At 57.9% G+C, this 16,453-nt stretch overlaps 5 protein-coding genes across 5 annotated transcripts; 3 read left to right on the top strand and 2 right to left on the bottom strand.

The window, feature by feature from the left end:
• Positions 1 to 5,332: 5,332 nt before the first annotated feature.
• GCG54_00000131 (putative WD repeat-containing protein C26H5.03) lies at positions 5,333 to 7,739 on the top strand (the record flags this gene model as incomplete). The annotated part of the gene is made up of 5 exons (XM_045400274.1): positions 5,333 to 5,452; positions 5,508 to 5,610; positions 5,670 to 5,903; positions 5,961 to 7,059; positions 7,109 to 7,739. 5 exons carry the CDS (start codon positions 5,333 to 5,335, stop codon positions 7,737 to 7,739), a joined length of 2,187 nt encoding a protein of 728 aa, XP_045265924.1.
• A 513-nt stretch (positions 7,740 to 8,252) lies between these two features.
• Positions 8,253 to 9,581, top strand: GCG54_00000130 (uncharacterized protein; the record flags this gene model as incomplete). Its single annotated transcript, XM_045400273.1, has 1 exon — positions 8,253 to 9,581. One exon carries the CDS (start codon positions 8,253 to 8,255, stop codon positions 9,579 to 9,581), a length of 1,329 nt encoding a protein of 442 aa, XP_045265923.1.
• Positions 9,582 to 9,641: 60 nt separating this feature from the next.
• Positions 9,642 to 11,545, bottom strand: GCG54_00000129 (Depudecin biosynthesis cluster-specific transcription activator DEP6; the record flags this gene model as incomplete). The annotated part of the gene is made up of 4 exons (XM_045400272.1): positions 9,642 to 10,322; positions 10,384 to 10,530; positions 10,583 to 11,017; positions 11,066 to 11,545. 4 exons carry the CDS (start codon positions 11,543 to 11,545, stop codon positions 9,642 to 9,644), a joined length of 1,743 nt encoding a protein of 580 aa, XP_045265922.1.
• A 1,026-nt stretch (positions 11,546 to 12,571) lies between these two features.
• GCG54_00000128 (putative J domain-containing protein C63.03) lies at positions 12,572 to 14,947 on the top strand (the record flags this gene model as incomplete). The annotated part of the gene is made up of 1 exon (XM_045400271.1): positions 12,572 to 14,947. One exon carries the CDS (start codon positions 12,572 to 12,574, stop codon positions 14,945 to 14,947), a length of 2,376 nt encoding a protein of 791 aa, XP_045265921.1.
• Positions 14,948 to 15,173: 226 nt separating this feature from the next.
• GCG54_00000127 (Isoeugenol synthase 1) lies at positions 15,174 to 16,338 on the bottom strand (the record flags this gene model as incomplete). The annotated part of the gene is made up of 4 exons (XM_045400270.1): positions 15,174 to 15,440; positions 15,497 to 15,859; positions 15,905 to 16,189; positions 16,249 to 16,338. Coding segments are annotated over 4 exons (1,005 nt in total), but the record flags the coding sequence as incomplete, so codon positions are not given.
• Between the last annotated feature and the right edge of the window lie 115 nt (positions 16,339 to 16,453).

The following is a 16,453-nucleotide window of genomic DNA, read 5'->3' as shown; positions in this document are numbered from 1 at the left end:
CATTATATCTCCCAGAGATGGAAGTAGCGGCTGACGCCATTGGTGAATCACTTCTACTCTTTTTTTCTTCTACCCCCGCGTAACTATCGCATCCTGTCGCCGTCAACTCGCTCGCGTTCGTGGTACTTTTTTCCTTTCCTGTCTGTCATGGGCCACACCCCCCCGTCTTGCTCACTCCATCCCATGCCAATCCACATCCACATATTCCCATGTCCCTTTTCTGCTTCTGTTGCTGCTGACCGGGATCATTTCTGCACTCGATCCCTCCCCCCCGGTCCCGCCATCTGACGCCTCTTGCCCGCGCTTCTCCCCCACCACGGTGCCTGGAACTTTTCAATCCAGATCTACTCTGGCGCGCGCCGTGCTTCACGAGCTCGATCTGCATCAACCTGCCTGCCGCGCTTTTGCAGATGGACATGCCTACCCGACGACGATGGCGTTATCATGACTTGCAAGTTGTTGTAACACTGTGGCCTAGCAGGCACCGAGGCTGCTACCTGCATGTGTTGACGATGACGTTGGCCAGGTTGATGGCTGTTGACATGGCTTACCTAGGTTGCCGTCGCTCAAGGGCGTCCATGATCACAAACCACAACGACGCTTCGAGCACGGTGGTTGGTCCGCGGCCGCCGTTTGACTCATCGGCGGAAACAGATTATCGATGGAAAAAATGCCAAACAGGCAATGGAGGGTGGCAGGTGGGTTTGCGGCTTGGCAGAAGTTCCTCAGGACCCTGGAGGCAGGGAGCACCGCCAATCTACACTACGAATCCCCAGGACCAGTACGAACTACACGACATTACGTCCCGTCAACTGCCAGACAAAAGTACGAAAGAGTCAGACGGCTGGTATCCGTACAGACGGCGGGGGCAAGGTTGCAACCTGCGTTCGCGCTTGAACGCTGGAACGGTGCTGCCGCCCGCCTGTTAGTGCATTAGCCTGAATGCAGTCATCCTGCACTAACATGGTGCTAATGCCACCTGCAACATGCCTCCACCCTCCACCTCCTCCGGCGTCAACCTGCCCCCCTTCGACCCATCCGCTTCCGACTTGCCGGGTAGTTATCCTGGCATGAACATGCGGTCCATCGGTCTTGATGGGTGCGTCCTGCAGTGCTTTCTTGCGGCCTACCGACGGATGGGACACCAATGCTAGGCAGAGGCCTAATTGCGTATCTTGTGCAGAGTACACCAGCTTGACGAGTTTCGGGAGGACTCAGTCCTGGCTCCATGACAGGCCCCGGACCCAGATCCAGACCCCCGAGGACCGTGACGAATTCATTCCGAGACGAAGAGAAGACTCATTCATGTCTGGAATAGGCAGGTCAGAAACGTTGGTGATCCGGCCCCGTCCAACTTGGAACCTCCCACATTCAAAATTTGCGGAACACGGGTCCTAGGCCTCATGGGTAGCCCCAAACTGCGCCGCAGGCACATCACCGAGAAGAAGGGCGGTCAGCCTAGCAAATCACGGCCGGTGGATCTTCGCCCGGCCGGCGAGTTGAGTCGTGTGATGGGTCCCGCCATCCCGCCGCTTTTTTCGCTTGTGCATTCCCGCTCTTTGCTGACGCCGCTCGGAATGCCGTTTTCTCTTAGCGGTTGGTAATAGCTCACTCTTTATGCAGCCCTTGTTTCGAGCTGTCTTGTCACCTAGCTCAGGTATATCTCGGGGCGTACAGAGCACAACTGATGCCTGTCTCTTCACCACCCGTACAGGACCACGAATGCGAGCAGACCTCTCAGAGACTCGCTGTAGAAGAGAGCGAAATGTCCAGACGTCTGTGGCCTCGCGATTGCTGGAAACTATGGGTTCCTTCTCACTCATCTTGGACCTTACCTTACCCTTGAGCACCTGCCCAAAGGGTTCCCATTCGATCAGGCAGCCGCTGACACACCATCTCGCTTCGCACACTTGCAGTGCAACTGGAGGCACTCGCCTTGGAGTTTGTACTCGAACGGTGTCCCGTTATCTATCCGCCCTAAGAGAGATCAAATCTCACCGTGCTGCATGGAGGGCCACATGGGCTGATGCCTCCCAATGAGGCCCTCCCCGGTGCCCGTGTTGGTCGACGCAGCCAAGAAGCTCGGCCATCTCTACCCGATGGGTTTGACGTTTGAGTCTGGAGTCTAGTCCAACTACTCGTTTCAATCGCTTTCCACCACTTTTGTCTTGTTATTGGACTGGTAAGAATTATTAATCTCATCCGCTGACCATCATCTGCGGCAAGGAAACACCTCAGACACAAGCCACAGAAATCTCAATCTGTAAAGGCAGCCGTTTCGACGCAGCCATGCATTCAAATCGTGGTGTTCAACTCAAGGCTACAACCGACCTCGTCCTAGCATTCTTCGGTATGTGGGTGACTTCAAATCAACATCTCATGTTTCGAAACATGCCGTCGTCAACAACATAAGACGGGCCATCAGTCTGCCCATCCACTTTTCCTGCTACCCGACTCATCCAATGGGCAGCAGATCGAATTGTCGCCGTGAAGCGACACAGTCACAAAGCCTCTTGAACATGAAGTCGGACAGAGCAAGCAGCCTACTTCTTACACCCCCGGAAATGATCTTCGCAAGCCAATGGAAGCACAGGCGAGGAGTCACCGCAGGCAAATTGGAGAGCGGCATTGAGTTGCCGACGTGGTGTAACAGCGACAAATGAGCCTCCTCTGGCCCTGCGATTGGCTTGCGAGGGAGATGCATAGAATCGCCTTGTTCACCGCCAACGTCAGGAAAGTAAAGACGAAATTTTGCTTATTTGTGTTCAGAGATTGCGCAATCGCCAATCTCCACCCGAGTCCCAGTCTTTGGCGTCGTTCTGAGTCTTCAAGACTACGACAAACGGTTGCAGCGAAGTTGGCCTCACAGCTGAGAAAGATTTAAGAGTCATCACGGGGCAATCAGGAAGGTGCAGATGTTTGAGTTGACTCAGGAGATGGATCAAGACTAGCTCCTCACCCTTAAAAGCGATAGCCGCGGATGAGTGACGGAGCCGAGAGGAACTGGAGGTCAGACCGGGTTCTCGTCCGACTCTGGCCAATTTGCAAGCTCTTGCTAATACCACGATTTTGCACAAGAAGGCCGCCCGCAAACCTTCTTCTGTGGCGGAGAGCAAATCGGCTGTCGCGTTGCGGTTCAATGATGTGCCCTGGCGACAGTGAAACAAGGCTGGTCGGATGCCTTGAACCAGAATGGACCGGGCCGTCGCTTTGGCTGCGGCTGCAGCAACCTTTCCTCGGTTTGGGTTGCTGTGCTGCTGATGCTCAGCGCATACCTTTTTGTGTCTCTGGTGCATGTCGCAGGTAAGGTGAGGCGGCCCAACGGTGAAGTTTAGAGACATCTACAAAAGAACTGTGCCATTGGGTCTTGCAAAGTTTGGTGTTGCAAGAGCGTCTCTTACACTGCTGGTAGTCGACGCTGAAACGCGTCTTTCGTCCTGAGAGGGGCAGAGTAAATGCTCCCGAGGCCGAGGGCGGAGGTGTGGATTTCAGTGTGCAGCAATTTGCATTAGCCGGGCCTTTATTGGCGCTGGAGGGGGGTCGTCGGTCAGCCCTGTAGCAACCACATCTGACGCTGAGGTGGTGTTGGATGCAGCGTGGGTAAATCTGAGGCGCTCGTCTTTGCCCGCAAACATCCCTTGCCTCTTTCAGACCGGGCTGTCGATGGATGCGATGAATTACAATTAAGGTGGATGGGAGGTAAAAAAGCAAACTCAGTGATGGAAGAATATGGGAATCTCCCTTGAGTGAACGGACCGAAACAAAATGCAAGAAACAACCGGCAACTGTACCGAACACGGTTACGCCGAGCCCAGCAGAGAGCAAGCACAGAGGGGGGAGAAAGAGATGAGAGACAAACCATCTGATGACATGGAAACCGGCCGTCCGTCCCATGATACCTTATTGTGACTGCTACGCGATACTCTCGTCGTCTCTTGTTCTGGTTTTCTCAGGTAACAAGTGCATACGTTTCGACGTGTTGCGCCCACTGCCTCAAGCCCGCCGATAGTTGCGTCGATCATTTTGGAGGCCGGGGTTTTTGGTTTAATGGGTAGTGTTTTACCTGTTTCTATTCCCCCGAGATGACAACAGAAAAACCTAGCAAGGTGCCCAGGTATCGAGTAAGGTAGCTTATGTAGTGGCACTTCTGTCAGTAGTTTTAGTGGACAGTGATAAGCTGCATGCAGCTCTCATCTCATCCGCCAGCCACAAATGACAAGACACAAAACATGAGAATCGAGGATTACTACAAATGGATACCTGCGAAGGTAGGGTCCAGTAATGAAGAGCAAAGAGTGACGGGAGGAAGCAAGTAAAAATGATAGCGGGCTGAGAGGCATGGAAGTCATTAAGGTTAGCGGGCTGGTAAAGGTCGGGCTGCAGCCAATGGCACGAAGCTCGGTGAGCAAAACAGCGGGCTGACCCTCCCCCCCGTCCGAGCTCCATGATTGGCCAGAGTCGCGTTGATTGCGGCTTCATGTCCAGCACCTTCCCTGTCCTGCTCCGCTGCCTTGGCTGCTGCTACAGGCTCCTCACCTCAGCTAAGACGCTGCCGATGCTGGGCGCTGCATTCACTGCTGCAGTGCAGCGGCGGGCGGTTGGGTTACCGTACCTTAAGGTACCTTGGCGACACTGTCCCGTCGCGCCTCAGCTCAGTAGGTGCGTTAAACCGTCGTCTGAGCTCCTGCCAAACCTCCCGGTCCACGGCCACGTCCAAACCAAAGCGAACCACCTCAGAATCAAACTCCACCCGATGCGGGAACGACCTTTCATCCATTATTAGTCTCCCTCGCGACAATTTCCCTTTAGCTCTTTCTTTCGAATTCATTTTCCACCTCTCCCCCCCTTCTGCTTCCTCTCCCTTTGTCCAAACCACCGATCGTCCAACCATTCAACACGCTTGGTGGTATAAACGCCGGCCGTCTCGTCCAACATCAACCCATCATTCCCCACGGCCAACCAACGAAGCGAACCAACCTCCCGCTGCTGCTGCTACTACTACTTCTGCACCTCGAAGCTGCTCCAGCCAGCCCCGATCCGCCTTCCACCCCCCAAGCTGCTGCAGATGCTCAGGAAGCAAGCTTGAACATCCTTCGCCTGCCCACCCCTCATCCGACGCCGACGCCGCAGACTCGCTGCACGAAGCTTCCCGACTCGAATCGTCGATCCAAGCTCCTGCCGGTAAAACTTCCTCTTCGGCAACAGCCCATCTCCAACACACGTGCCCTCCCCGCCGCCGCGATACCATCGTACGAGTCGACCGCGCAGACACCAACCTGCCTCTCCCGATCCCGCACATGTCTGGCAGCAATCGACCGCACGCGCATTCACGATGAAGAGCACGCCTCTAATCATCAATTGGCATGACCAGAACGCCCCCGTCTACTCGGCCCATTTCGAGCCGCAAGGGAAGGGCCGGCTAGCTACGGCTGGAGGAGACAACAACGTGAGAGTACGTCGGATTTTGATACCCGCATTCGTGCCCCCGAGGCTGACGCTTCACACAGCTCTGGAAGGTCGAGAGTGACGGAGAGGATCGAAAGGTCGACTACCTGTCAACCCTGAGCAAGCACACACAGGCAGTTAATGTCGTCCGATGGGCCCCCAAAGGTACGATAACTAACGGCGCGGCGCTGCACCCCGGCAATAGCTGACCTTGCATTCACCAGGTGATATTCTTGCCTCTGCTGGCGACGACGGGAATGTGATCCTCTGGGTCCAGTCCGAGCACAGTGGCCCTGCCTTTGGCAACGAGGGTCTCGAAGACAAGGAAACGTGGCGCACGAAGCACATGTGTCGATCTAGCGGATCCGAGATATACGACCTCGCCTGGTCGCCCGACAGTCAATTCTTCATAATCGGAAGCATGGACAACATTGCTCGCATCTACAATGCCACTAGCGGTATGCCTCAATTTCTTACACTAATACCCTTGCGCATACGGTTGCTGACCCAAGCAGGTACCCTCGTTCGTCAGATCGCAGAGCATAGCCATTACGTCCAGGGCGTCGCGTGGGATCCTCTCAACGAGTACATTGCGACCCAATCGTCCGACCGATCCGTTCACATCTACTCCCTGAAGACGAAAGACGGCCAGCACACCCTGAGTGGTTCTCACGACGACAAGCCTTCTAAGATTGCGAGCCATAACAAGAGCGATCTGCCGCCCAGGCGCATATCCTCTAGCAGCCCTGCACCTCCAGACTTTGGTAGATCCTACCTCTCCGTCGAGGCGGCTGTGGGCTCCCCCGTCCCTTCCGCTCCTGGAACCCCGACCTCGATAGCTCTCCCGATGAACCCGCCGAGCGTGATTAGCCATAGCAGACGCTCGTCATTCTCGTCGAGGCGCTCGCCCTCTCCGGCCCCGTCTATGCCTCTGCCCGCTGTGATGCCGATTGAGCCTTCACCGAGCACGAAGCCGCATCCCTCGGGTGGCCTTGGCCCTCTCGGCACGAAGAATGCGCTTCTCTACGCCAACGAGACACTTTCGTCCTTCTTCAGGCGCCTGACTTTCACTCCTGACGGAAGCCTCCTACTCACCCCAGCTGGTCAATATCAGACTCAACATCCTTCAGAGGGCAATGCAAAGCCGACATACGAGGTCACCAACACGGTGTACATCTATACTAGAGGTGGCATCAACAAGGCGCCCATTGCTCACTTGCCTGGTCACAAGAAGCCTTCAGTCGTGGTCAAGTGCTCGCCCGTGTTCTACACCCTGCGGACCTCCCCGCCTGTCACCAAACACATCACCATCGATACGTCGTCCTCAGAGGAACCTATCCCGGCGCTCCCAGAGCCAGTCTCAAAGCCAGCAGCGGCCACTTCCGTGATGGAACCACCTCCGCCCCCGACTTCAGTTCCCGACTCGTCTACGCCGACGAGCAAGCCCGAGACCGGCGCTTCCACCCCCGGCCCTAAGGCAGCGTTCGCCTTGCCGTACCGCATGATCTATGCCGTTGCTACCCAAGACTCTGTGCTCTTGTACGATTCTCAGCAGCAGACCCCAATCTGCATCGTCAGCAACCTGCACTGCGCTACATTTACTGATCTCGCATGGTAAGTTTGCATGATGAATTAATACTATGATATGCTAACAGTTATGTAGGTCGAGCGATGGATTGACGCTTCTAGTATCCTCCTCGGACGGCTTCTGCTCCACGCTCTCATTCGCGCCAGGCGAACTTGGACAGGCTTACCAAGGGGATCTGCCGACACCCAAAAACCCTACTGTGCCGGGTGCCACACCTGCGACAACCTCATCCAGCCAGGGCACCCCCATTCCGACCCCGTCGTCAGTGTTCGCCCCGCCCTCCCCCTACCGCAATGGATCGGGCCATCATCATCGTAACTCAACGAGTTCCTTCACTGCTCCGTCGCCGCCTCCAGCCGGCTTCGTCAGCCAGAGGCCCCAGTCGCCTGCACGATCGAACTCTACTTCATCTGTAGCGACTCAGTCATCGCAGGTGGTGACTAACCCCAACCTCATCGTCGGCAGCGTTCCAGGCATCGCTGTGGCCAACTCTACCAAGGTCACTGGCGTGCCCATTACGACACCACCCGAGACCCCTCGGACTAATGCTTCTGTCCCAGCCAGCAGCTCGGCAGCAGCTGGAACAGCGTCCAGCGCGACACCTGCGAGTGGGACAAAGCGAGAGGCCAGTGAAGGGGACAAGGAAGAGGGCACTGAGCCCAAGAAGAGACGGATCGCGCCGACACTGGTGGAGCAGAAGCCTTGATGGGCATTCACATATTCAGTGCGTCTGACCGCGACATGTACAATGAATCATGGAGAAAAGCGTTGCTTGGATGCGAACATGAAATTAAGGCGAACAATGCCAGCTTTGATGAGGAGCAAAGAAGGCCTCGGCTGAGGCAGAAGTAACGGGCATTGCGAAATCAACACTCGCGAACGGATTTGTTTGCATGGCATGGCGTAGCTAGGGTATAACAAGGACGGAAGCACAAGGTTTCTCGTCTAATAAGGGAATGAAATGCCTCGTCGATAGATTTCCTTTTCAATTCCAATATTTACTCAGTACTGAAGTGTAAATGGTGGGTGACTAAGCTCACTTTAGAGCCAATCAATTGCAGCTACCTATGAGTGAAAGCTAAAACAATTGGTGCACACTAATGCATCCTCATGAGCACTCAGTGAAGCGTTTAATGAGACTCATCTCATCTGAAGCATAAGACTGGGCTTTCGGTCAATTCTTCTCTTACATCACCACCAACACTGTCATTTCAGCCTCATGGCCACCGCCAAAAGCCCCGTCAAGAGGCTTCATAGCCCGGACCTCATCCCGAATCCATTCATAAAGAAGAAGAATCTAGAGTGGTCATTGGAGTTGCCCCAGACACGGTCCCCAAACACAAAACCTGAGCAGGCCGACCAGGGGAGCCCTCCCGCAGAAGCACCATCTCCTCGATCTGGCCCATCGCTCTCCGCGGCCCTGGAATCCGGCGCCGCGTCCCATCCGGACCCGGCCTCGCATTTCTTCACACACCTCGCCGCGCACGTGCTCACCCCCTACCCAGCCGCGACGCCGCACCTCCCCCCGGCAACGGCGCAGCGGGCGCTGTACGAAAGCAACGCGGGCTCCGCGAAGGGGGCGCACTTCGTGGTGCACCAGCACGACCACCCGGTCGCGGGGACGCACTACGACCTGCGGCTGCAGATCAACGAGACGAGCAGCGTGAGCTGGGCGGTGATGTACGGGCTGCCCGGCGACGCGAACTCGCGGCGGCTGAATAGAAACGCGACGGAGACGCGGGTGCATTGTTTGTGGAACCATGTGGTCGAGACGGGGAGCTGGCATACGGGGAGTTTGGTGGTTTGGGACTGTGGAAGGTATGAGGTGCTGGAGAGGGGGCGGCCGGGGCCGGGGGAGGATCCGGAGTCTGGCGGGGGGGAGGAGGAAGAGGAGGAGAGTGGTGGGATGACGGAGCAGGAGAAGTTGGCGAGGGCGTTTGGGAGGAGGAAGATCTTGGTGAGGTTGCATGGGCAGCGGCTTCCGAGGGGGTATGTGTTGAATTTGAGGCTGACCAAGGGGGAGGATTTTGAGGGGAGGAGGAGGAGTGAGGGGTTGCTTGGGCGGCCGGCGAGAAAGAGGCGGAGGAGGGGTGGGCCGGGGAGAGGGAAGGTGGTGGTTGAGACCAGTTCTGAAGGGGAGGATGAGGATGGGGCCGGTGTTGTGCCGGACCATGGGGGCGGAGACGGAGACGGGGAGAAGGGGTTGACTGGCGTCGAGAGGGAATTGAGGGAGCTGGAGGACGAGGGAGTGAGGATGACGAACGCGTATCAGGGGGCAGAGAATAGCGTGGGGAGTGTGTATCAGAGGAGGTGGTACTTGTCGCTTGACCGGGCTGCGAGCGGGTTTGTGAAGAGACGGGGCAAGTGGGCGAGGAAGGATGATGAAGAGGAGGAGGAGGATGAGGGGAGGTTGAGATATCCTTTTTACGTGAAAGGGGTCGAGGTTGAGAGGAGCGTTGTAACGGGGCGGCTTGGGAGTGAAGTCTTGAAGGACGAGGGAGTTGTTGGATTTGTTAGGAGGAACGGGTGGAAGCCTGTCTTGAATTAAGAGTCTATAGACCACCAACAGAGGACCATTATATGGATCCTAAATCCAGCAGATACCCCATCATCTGATACGTATCGTCGAATGACCCTGGTCTTGCATCGTGTACGCAAACGCCTGCTCCTCCAACATGCGCAAATACTCCCCCGCCAACTTCCACCTACCCCCGAGCTTCACCAGACACTGCTTGATGACGGCCACGGCCTCCTCGCACTCGGCGGAGCCCTCCTCGCGCACAAGCCACGCGAGGGTATTCGCCGCGCCGTACAGCGCGTCCAGCGCCAGCGGACTAATCACACCAATGTCCGTACTATCGCCCTTCTTCCCGTCCTCGATCGAGGTCGCGAGGAGTAGCAGCTCGCGCGCCAGGTCGGCGATGTCGCCGCTCAGCCGGCGGATGCCCTCGACGGCGCGGATCTGCTGCGTCGTCTCGTCCGGGGTGCGGATGCGGCCGTTGGGGGTGGCGGGGCAGCAGTAGAAGTCGTAGAGGAGGATGGCGCTCGAGAGGAGGACGCAGCGGGGCGCGAGGTAGGGCAGGTCTGAGGGCAGCGAGGCGAGGGCGGTGGTTAGGGCTTCGGAGAGGGATGCGGCGTCGGAGATGGGGGGGTCGCGGCTGCGGACGTGGGTGAGGACTTTTGCGGTGAGGAGGGCGCAGCGGCAGAGGGTTGGGAAGGGGGATGTCGGCGGCGAGGGGGCCGGGGAGGAGATTGTGTGGTGGACTGCGCGGTCGACGCGGCCTTGGTCCTGGGAGTAGACAATTAGTACGTTGAAGCAGGTCAGAGGGAAAGGGAAGGGGGACGTTTACCCAGGCCTCGTCGTCGGCGGGGAGGGTCTCGTTCTCGGCGGGGTCCGGCGAGACGTATCGCTTCTTGTTGCCGATGCAGATGAAGCGGTCGAGGATGAGAATTGCCCACCACGTCCGCTTGCGTTCTTCCAGCTCGGTCCAGGTCGTCTACGTTGACATTAGCTCTGCTGGAGCCTGATGGTGTAAAAGGGACTCATACCGGTGAGCTGAGGAGCAGGTTCCCTTCTTGAAAGGTTGGCAGGCCGAGAAAGTCGGCATACCGCACACACGAGCCGGCAGTGATCCACGCGGCGGGGTATATCCCGTGCGCGTACTCAAAGTGGGCGATCAGCAGCATGGACTGCAGGGCCATGAGCGAGGTCGCGCCGCCGTTCTCCAGGAGTGACATGAAGCGCTTGGCGGCGCGGTAGAGCGGTATCCGGGCGGCGGGCATGTTGCTGTCCGGCTCGGGGTGAGTCGTCATGAGCTTCATGGCGAGGAAGAGCATGGCGAGGTCGGGCCCGCCTTGGCTGAGGGCGACGCCCATGTTCATGCGCTTCTTGGAGACGATGGGGAGCCAGGGGTGGATTGTGGTGAAGTATGTTGCGATGGAGGACTGGACGGATGTGCCGTCGCCCAGGTGTTGAAGGACTTCCTGCAATGGTGTTAGAGAGACAGGGGCACAGGGGACAGAAGGACGCACGGCAGGGACTTCGATGAATGGTTTTGGGACTGGCAGGTTGAGCCATTCGTATGTTGGCATGTCGAGAAATACGTCTGGAGGGAATTGAGAGGCCGTCTGTTGCTCCCAGAGCGGCTCAACGGCGGAGTATGCCGGCGAGTCGTTGTTGATGCTCGGTCCCGAGGCGGAGGGGTCCGACCCGGGACTCGGCCCGGCGCCGTTGGCCACCCCACCAGCACCGCCGGACGAGCCGCCGCCGTTCTCGTTGATGCGGCCCTCGAGCTCGGCGAGTCTCTGCTGCAAGGCCGCAAAGTCGTCCGCCGTCGGGGCTGCCCCGGCGGACTCGACGTAGTCGCAGCGGCGCTCCATGCGGGTGCACAGCCCGCAGGCCGGCAGCGCCTTGTCGCATTTGCGCTTTTGTCGTTTGCAGCTGCCACAGGCCTGCGGGGCTTTGGAGTCGGAGGGGTAGCGGTCTCGCGGAGTCAAGAAGAGAGTTGACATTGTGGTAGTGTGTTCATGGCGAACTTGTTGGTGGGGGCTTCTAGTTGGGAGATTTTGGGAATGGGAGTGAGGGTCGTAGGGCTGATGAACGGACACTTCTAGGGGTTGGTGCTAACGCGTTAGACATTGGATGTTGACCTGGGGTCATTGATCTTGTCTCCCTTTTGCAGACGTGGAAGTTGGAAAATTTGCTGGAACATGCATCTCATTGGGTGTGAAAATATTTCCCAAGTATTTTCTGGGAATCTCATTGAGATCAAGTTATTGAAGATGGCTGAAAGTACCTATGAAGTGGGCGGCGGCAGTAAGCCCAACCTCCGGCTCTTTTGCCGGCGCAGTGGGGCCGTCGCATTGCGTCCGCTTCACTACAACAACAGTGAGTGAACCTATGCTCATATCACTGCTGTAAACATCTGGTTCAAGAAAACTCAAGGAGAAATAACCACGCTATTTCAATTGAAAGAGATCTCGCCCTTGGGCTCATCAACAGTTCATTGCCAGTAGATCTCGACAACCAAGCAGGTCCTGAAGCCACCCTTTCAGCGCCGATTAGGTAATCTGCTTCGACACTGATCAACAAGATGCTTCCAACAAAGCATGATTTCGGGGATACCCTTGTCACCACCCGGACGAACAACCTCAAGAACCGCCCAAAACCGACGTTGGGCGACCCAAGAAACGACAGCAGAACATGACGCCGTTTCCGGGATGGACCCCTGTGCGCCGTGTGATGAGCACCAATTGCCCCCCCCTGATCTCCGCCCAGCTTGACGGCCACGGCCACGAACGAACGAACTGTTGTCCCCCGACAATGTAAACAAGAGGGTCGGCCGAGAGAAGTGTGAGTAATATCACCAGCCCTCCTCCTCCGACCGCTTTGCGCCCATCTTCCTCTCGATCCCCCCTCTTCCACCTTCTCGTCACTCTCCTTTGTCCTTGTCGTTGTCGCTCAGCCCAACCCCGCTGCCGCCGCAATTCCCCCTCCGCCTCCGTAATAATTCCCGCCAAAAACACCGCAAAAAAGGAATGGCTGACTCCTCCAGCCGCCCCGGCAGCCTCCGGGTCCTCCGAACCCGCGGCGGCGCGGGGCCCTCGCGAAACTCCTCCGCCCGATCCTCCGCCGTCTGGGGAGAAGACTACACCTACCTCCACCCGCCCGCGAACCACAGCAACCTCAGCCTGCGCTCCACGGCGTCGCGCTTCTCCCTCAACGAGCAGTTCGCCGCCACCCGCCGCGAGTACGAGTTCGGCGACGACGACGCCTCCTCCTACCTCGAGCGCATGACCCTCGCCTCCGAGATGATGGACGACGTCGGCGGCGGCGACGACAGCACCGTCACCGTCGGCGATCTCGCGGCGCTGCAGCAGGAGGCCGACGGCGTCGAGGGGGACTACTACGACCTGCTGTGTCTGCCCAAGGACCCGACGCTCACCCCGGACCAGGTGCGCAAGGCCTACCACCGCCTGCTGCTGTATCTGCACAAGGACGGGCTGCCGGAGAACCTGCACGCGATCGCGCAGCCGTGGTTCAGCCAGGTGCAGCGCGGCTTCGAGACGCTGATCGACCCGCACCGGCGGGCGCTGTACGATGCGAGCCAGCTGCGCGATCTGACGCACGATGTGCCCGAGTTCCCCGTCGACGAGGACTACCGGTATGCGTACGACCTGTCGCTGAAGGAGCAGCTGCGGCAGAGGGCGGCGGATGTGGTCCAGACGTCGTCGGATCTGGGGATCCGGTTCGACGTGTCCAAGGCCGTGAGGCAGAGTTCCGCGCTGACGCCGCTGGACTTTACGTTGAGCCACTCCGTCACCGTGGGGTTACCGGCCTGGGGGCGTCTTTTGGATAGATCGACGTTTAATTTTGGCCATTGCGGATCGATCGTGTCGAAAAATGTGCCGTCTATCGCGGTCAACGAGGAGAAGGGGCTTGAGCAGGCGAGGGAGTCGATGGTGTATCTGCCTCCGCCGCAGCTGACTCTGACGGGGTCTGTGTACGGCATCGTTGAAGAGATTTATCGAGTTCCGCTACCGTTGTTGGCAGATCGTTATCAGCCTCTGCTGCCACTGACGATCCCTCGCAAGCGTATTATCCAACTGGCAGAGCAGCGACCATGTCCCATGATCAGCTTTAAGTTCCACCAGGATATCATCCACCGAACGGATGAAGACCACATAGCAAAGACAACGGTTGAAGTGGAGAGCGAGGCTCTCCCAGAATCATCACTAACAGCGCGGGTATCCCACCCCATCCATCTCCCAAATAGCACGAACCCAGTCGTCCTCGAAGGGAGCCTGCGCTCGGGGAGGCCGTGGTACCGCGAGCCGCCCCGCATCGCGGTCGGCGTACACCGCTGGCTCGGCGCCGGGACGGCCTACGCCTTCGCCGACAGCGGCGACTGGAGCATGTGGCCAGGCGAGACGATCAAGTTCCTCGCCGACTTCTCGCAGGTCAGCAAGACCCAGCTGCTCACCGAGTTCCCCATGAAGACCTCCGCGAGCTTCGAGGTGGGATACACGACCTCTCCCGAGCGGGTGCCCTCGGCAGGCCACGAAGACTCCCCGCGGGGCGAGTGCGGCATCCGCGGGCTGGACTATGAAAACAACAGCACCAATAACGACGCCTCCTGGACCGTCTCGACGTCTCTCACGGCCACCGCCGCGGCGGCGTATCTCCGCTACGGCCGTGATCTGCCCCTCCCCGGCTCAAAGCCGACGCGGCTCGAAGTGGAACTCTGCTCCAACACGCTCCTGGACCGCTACCTCGCCGTCCGCAACCTCTGGAACGTCGGCCGCTTCTCCAAGCTCGGCCTCGAGTTCGGCGTCAGCCTGCACAGCCTGCACCTGTCGCTATACTGGTCGCGCCTCAGCCAGCGGCTGAGCATCCCGCTCCTCCTCTCGCCGCGCGCAGAGTACAGCCCCGCCGTCTTCTTCTACGCCAGCGCCGTGCCCCTGGTTGCGTTCGCGGCCAGACACTTCCTCGCGAAGCGCAAGCGCTCGCCGCCGATGGAGATCGATCTGCAGGCGTACATCAATCGCAAGCGCGCTGCGGCGGATGACATTGCGGCGCTGCTTGCTGGGCCCGTGGAGGCCAGGCAGCACGCCGAGCGGAAGCGACGCGGGCTTGTGATTCTGAGCGCCAAGTTTGGAGTTAAAGAAGGCGCGGACTGGGCCCTGGAGGAGGTTGCGGACGTGACGTTGGCGGTCGCGGCGTTGGTTGAGGACGGCAAGCTGAAGATCCCGGCTGGCGTGAGGAAGGGGTCGATGTTGGGGTTCTGGGATCCGGCGCCGCTGAGGCGAAAGGCGCTTCATGTGAGGTATCTTTGGAAGGGGAAGGAGCGGACGATCGAGGTTATGGGGCGGGATGAACTGGTTCTCCCACCTCCCAAGAGGAGCGCATCATGAATTGGTATTATGACTAGATGTCGATATGATGGATATGAGATGGATATGAAGGTATGATGGGACGACGCGAAGGGTATGGGGGCATAGGCCGGTGTTATTGGATTAAGTATATCCCGTGTCAGCCTTGGCTGGACAGAACAGTATGCAGATAGCTTAAGCCAGAACGGCTTGCAAACACTTTTGACTGCAATGTGGAGTTAATTACATGCTACCTGTATCCCTGAGCTCACTGGCTGTACGCTGCTCGTGCCTTGCCGTCGAGGACCTCCTGGAAGAACTCCTGGTACGTGATCTGCTTGAAATCCGGGTACAAGTCAGTCGTGAGCAGATAGCCCAAGTATTCGGCGTACTCGGGCGTGTTGTCGCCTCGTATCCCCGCAGAGTATTGATACTGCGACATCATCAATCCCACCTGCGTCATATAATCCGTCTGGCCGGCCGCAATCTTCTCCCTGCTCTGCTGAATCTGGCCTTCGATATCTTTTGCGGATAGCTGTGAAAACACATCAGTCATGATGTATACGCGTATTGAAAAGGGTGTTGGCTCACATAGGTCTTTTCAATCTTCTCGCCCGAGATCTTTTCCATCAAGCCGTACAGCTCGTTCAGCTTTGGCGCAAAATTGCTCGCCAAGACTTGCTTGTTCAACGTTCTGGGATCCTGGATGATGCGCGCCACGTAGCGGCCGACATCACGCGCGTCAACCATGGAGCAGACGGCTTCCCCGTCGCCCGGGACGAAGTTTTGCTCGGGGAAAAGGGCCGCGGGACGTATGTAGTCTGTCCGGCCGGAGGCGAGGCGGGGCAGGAAGCCGGCGTACCACCAGCCCACGTTGATGACGGTCCACGGGAGATGCAGGCGCTTGATCTCGTTGAGGACATCTGTTTTCTTCGAGGAACTCAGCATTTGGACCTGGGGATAGCGGCAATCAGGCCTTAGAAAAGAGGATTGACGTACCATGTCCTGCAGGTCGTGGACACCCTTGGGCGGGATCACCATCGCAAACTCGCTGGGCACGAAACGCTTCACGCCGGCCTTTTTGGCGGCTCTAGCGAGTGGGACCTGGTCCTTGAAGGAGGCGACGGAGACTGTCGAGATGACGACGTCGATATTGGCGAGGGCTTCGACGAGCGCATCTTCAGAGCCGGTGAGTTCTACGGGGATGACCTTGACCCCGCGGGAACGGAGGTTGGTGTACTTTTGGTTGGTCGCCGAGGAGGGACGGGCGATGGCGGTGATTTCCTGAGGACCGTGAGCATTCTTCTTACAATAAGCGAAGGAGTTGGTTGGGCAAGACTTACGAAGGCATCGGATTCGAGGAGGGCGTCGATGATGAAGTGCCCGGTCTCGCCTGTCGCACCAACGACTGCAACTGAAGTCTTCGCCATTGTGTCTAAAGTATCTTTCAACGTTGTCTGAGAGTAATTCAGAGTTGAGATTGATGAGTATTTTCATTACTGTCTATTTGCTTTGTATCTTAACTCGGTGTCTCTGGAAGAGCAACCC

Source organism: Colletotrichum gloeosporioides, assembly GCF_011800055.1.
Source record: "Colletotrichum gloeosporioides strain Lc1 chromosome Unknown consensus_33, whole genome shotgun sequence".
In the NCBI taxonomy this organism is placed as follows: domain Eukaryota; kingdom Fungi; phylum Ascomycota; class Sordariomycetes; order Glomerellales; family Glomerellaceae; genus Colletotrichum; species Colletotrichum gloeosporioides.
This window is presented reverse-complemented; position numbering and strand designations above follow the sequence as displayed.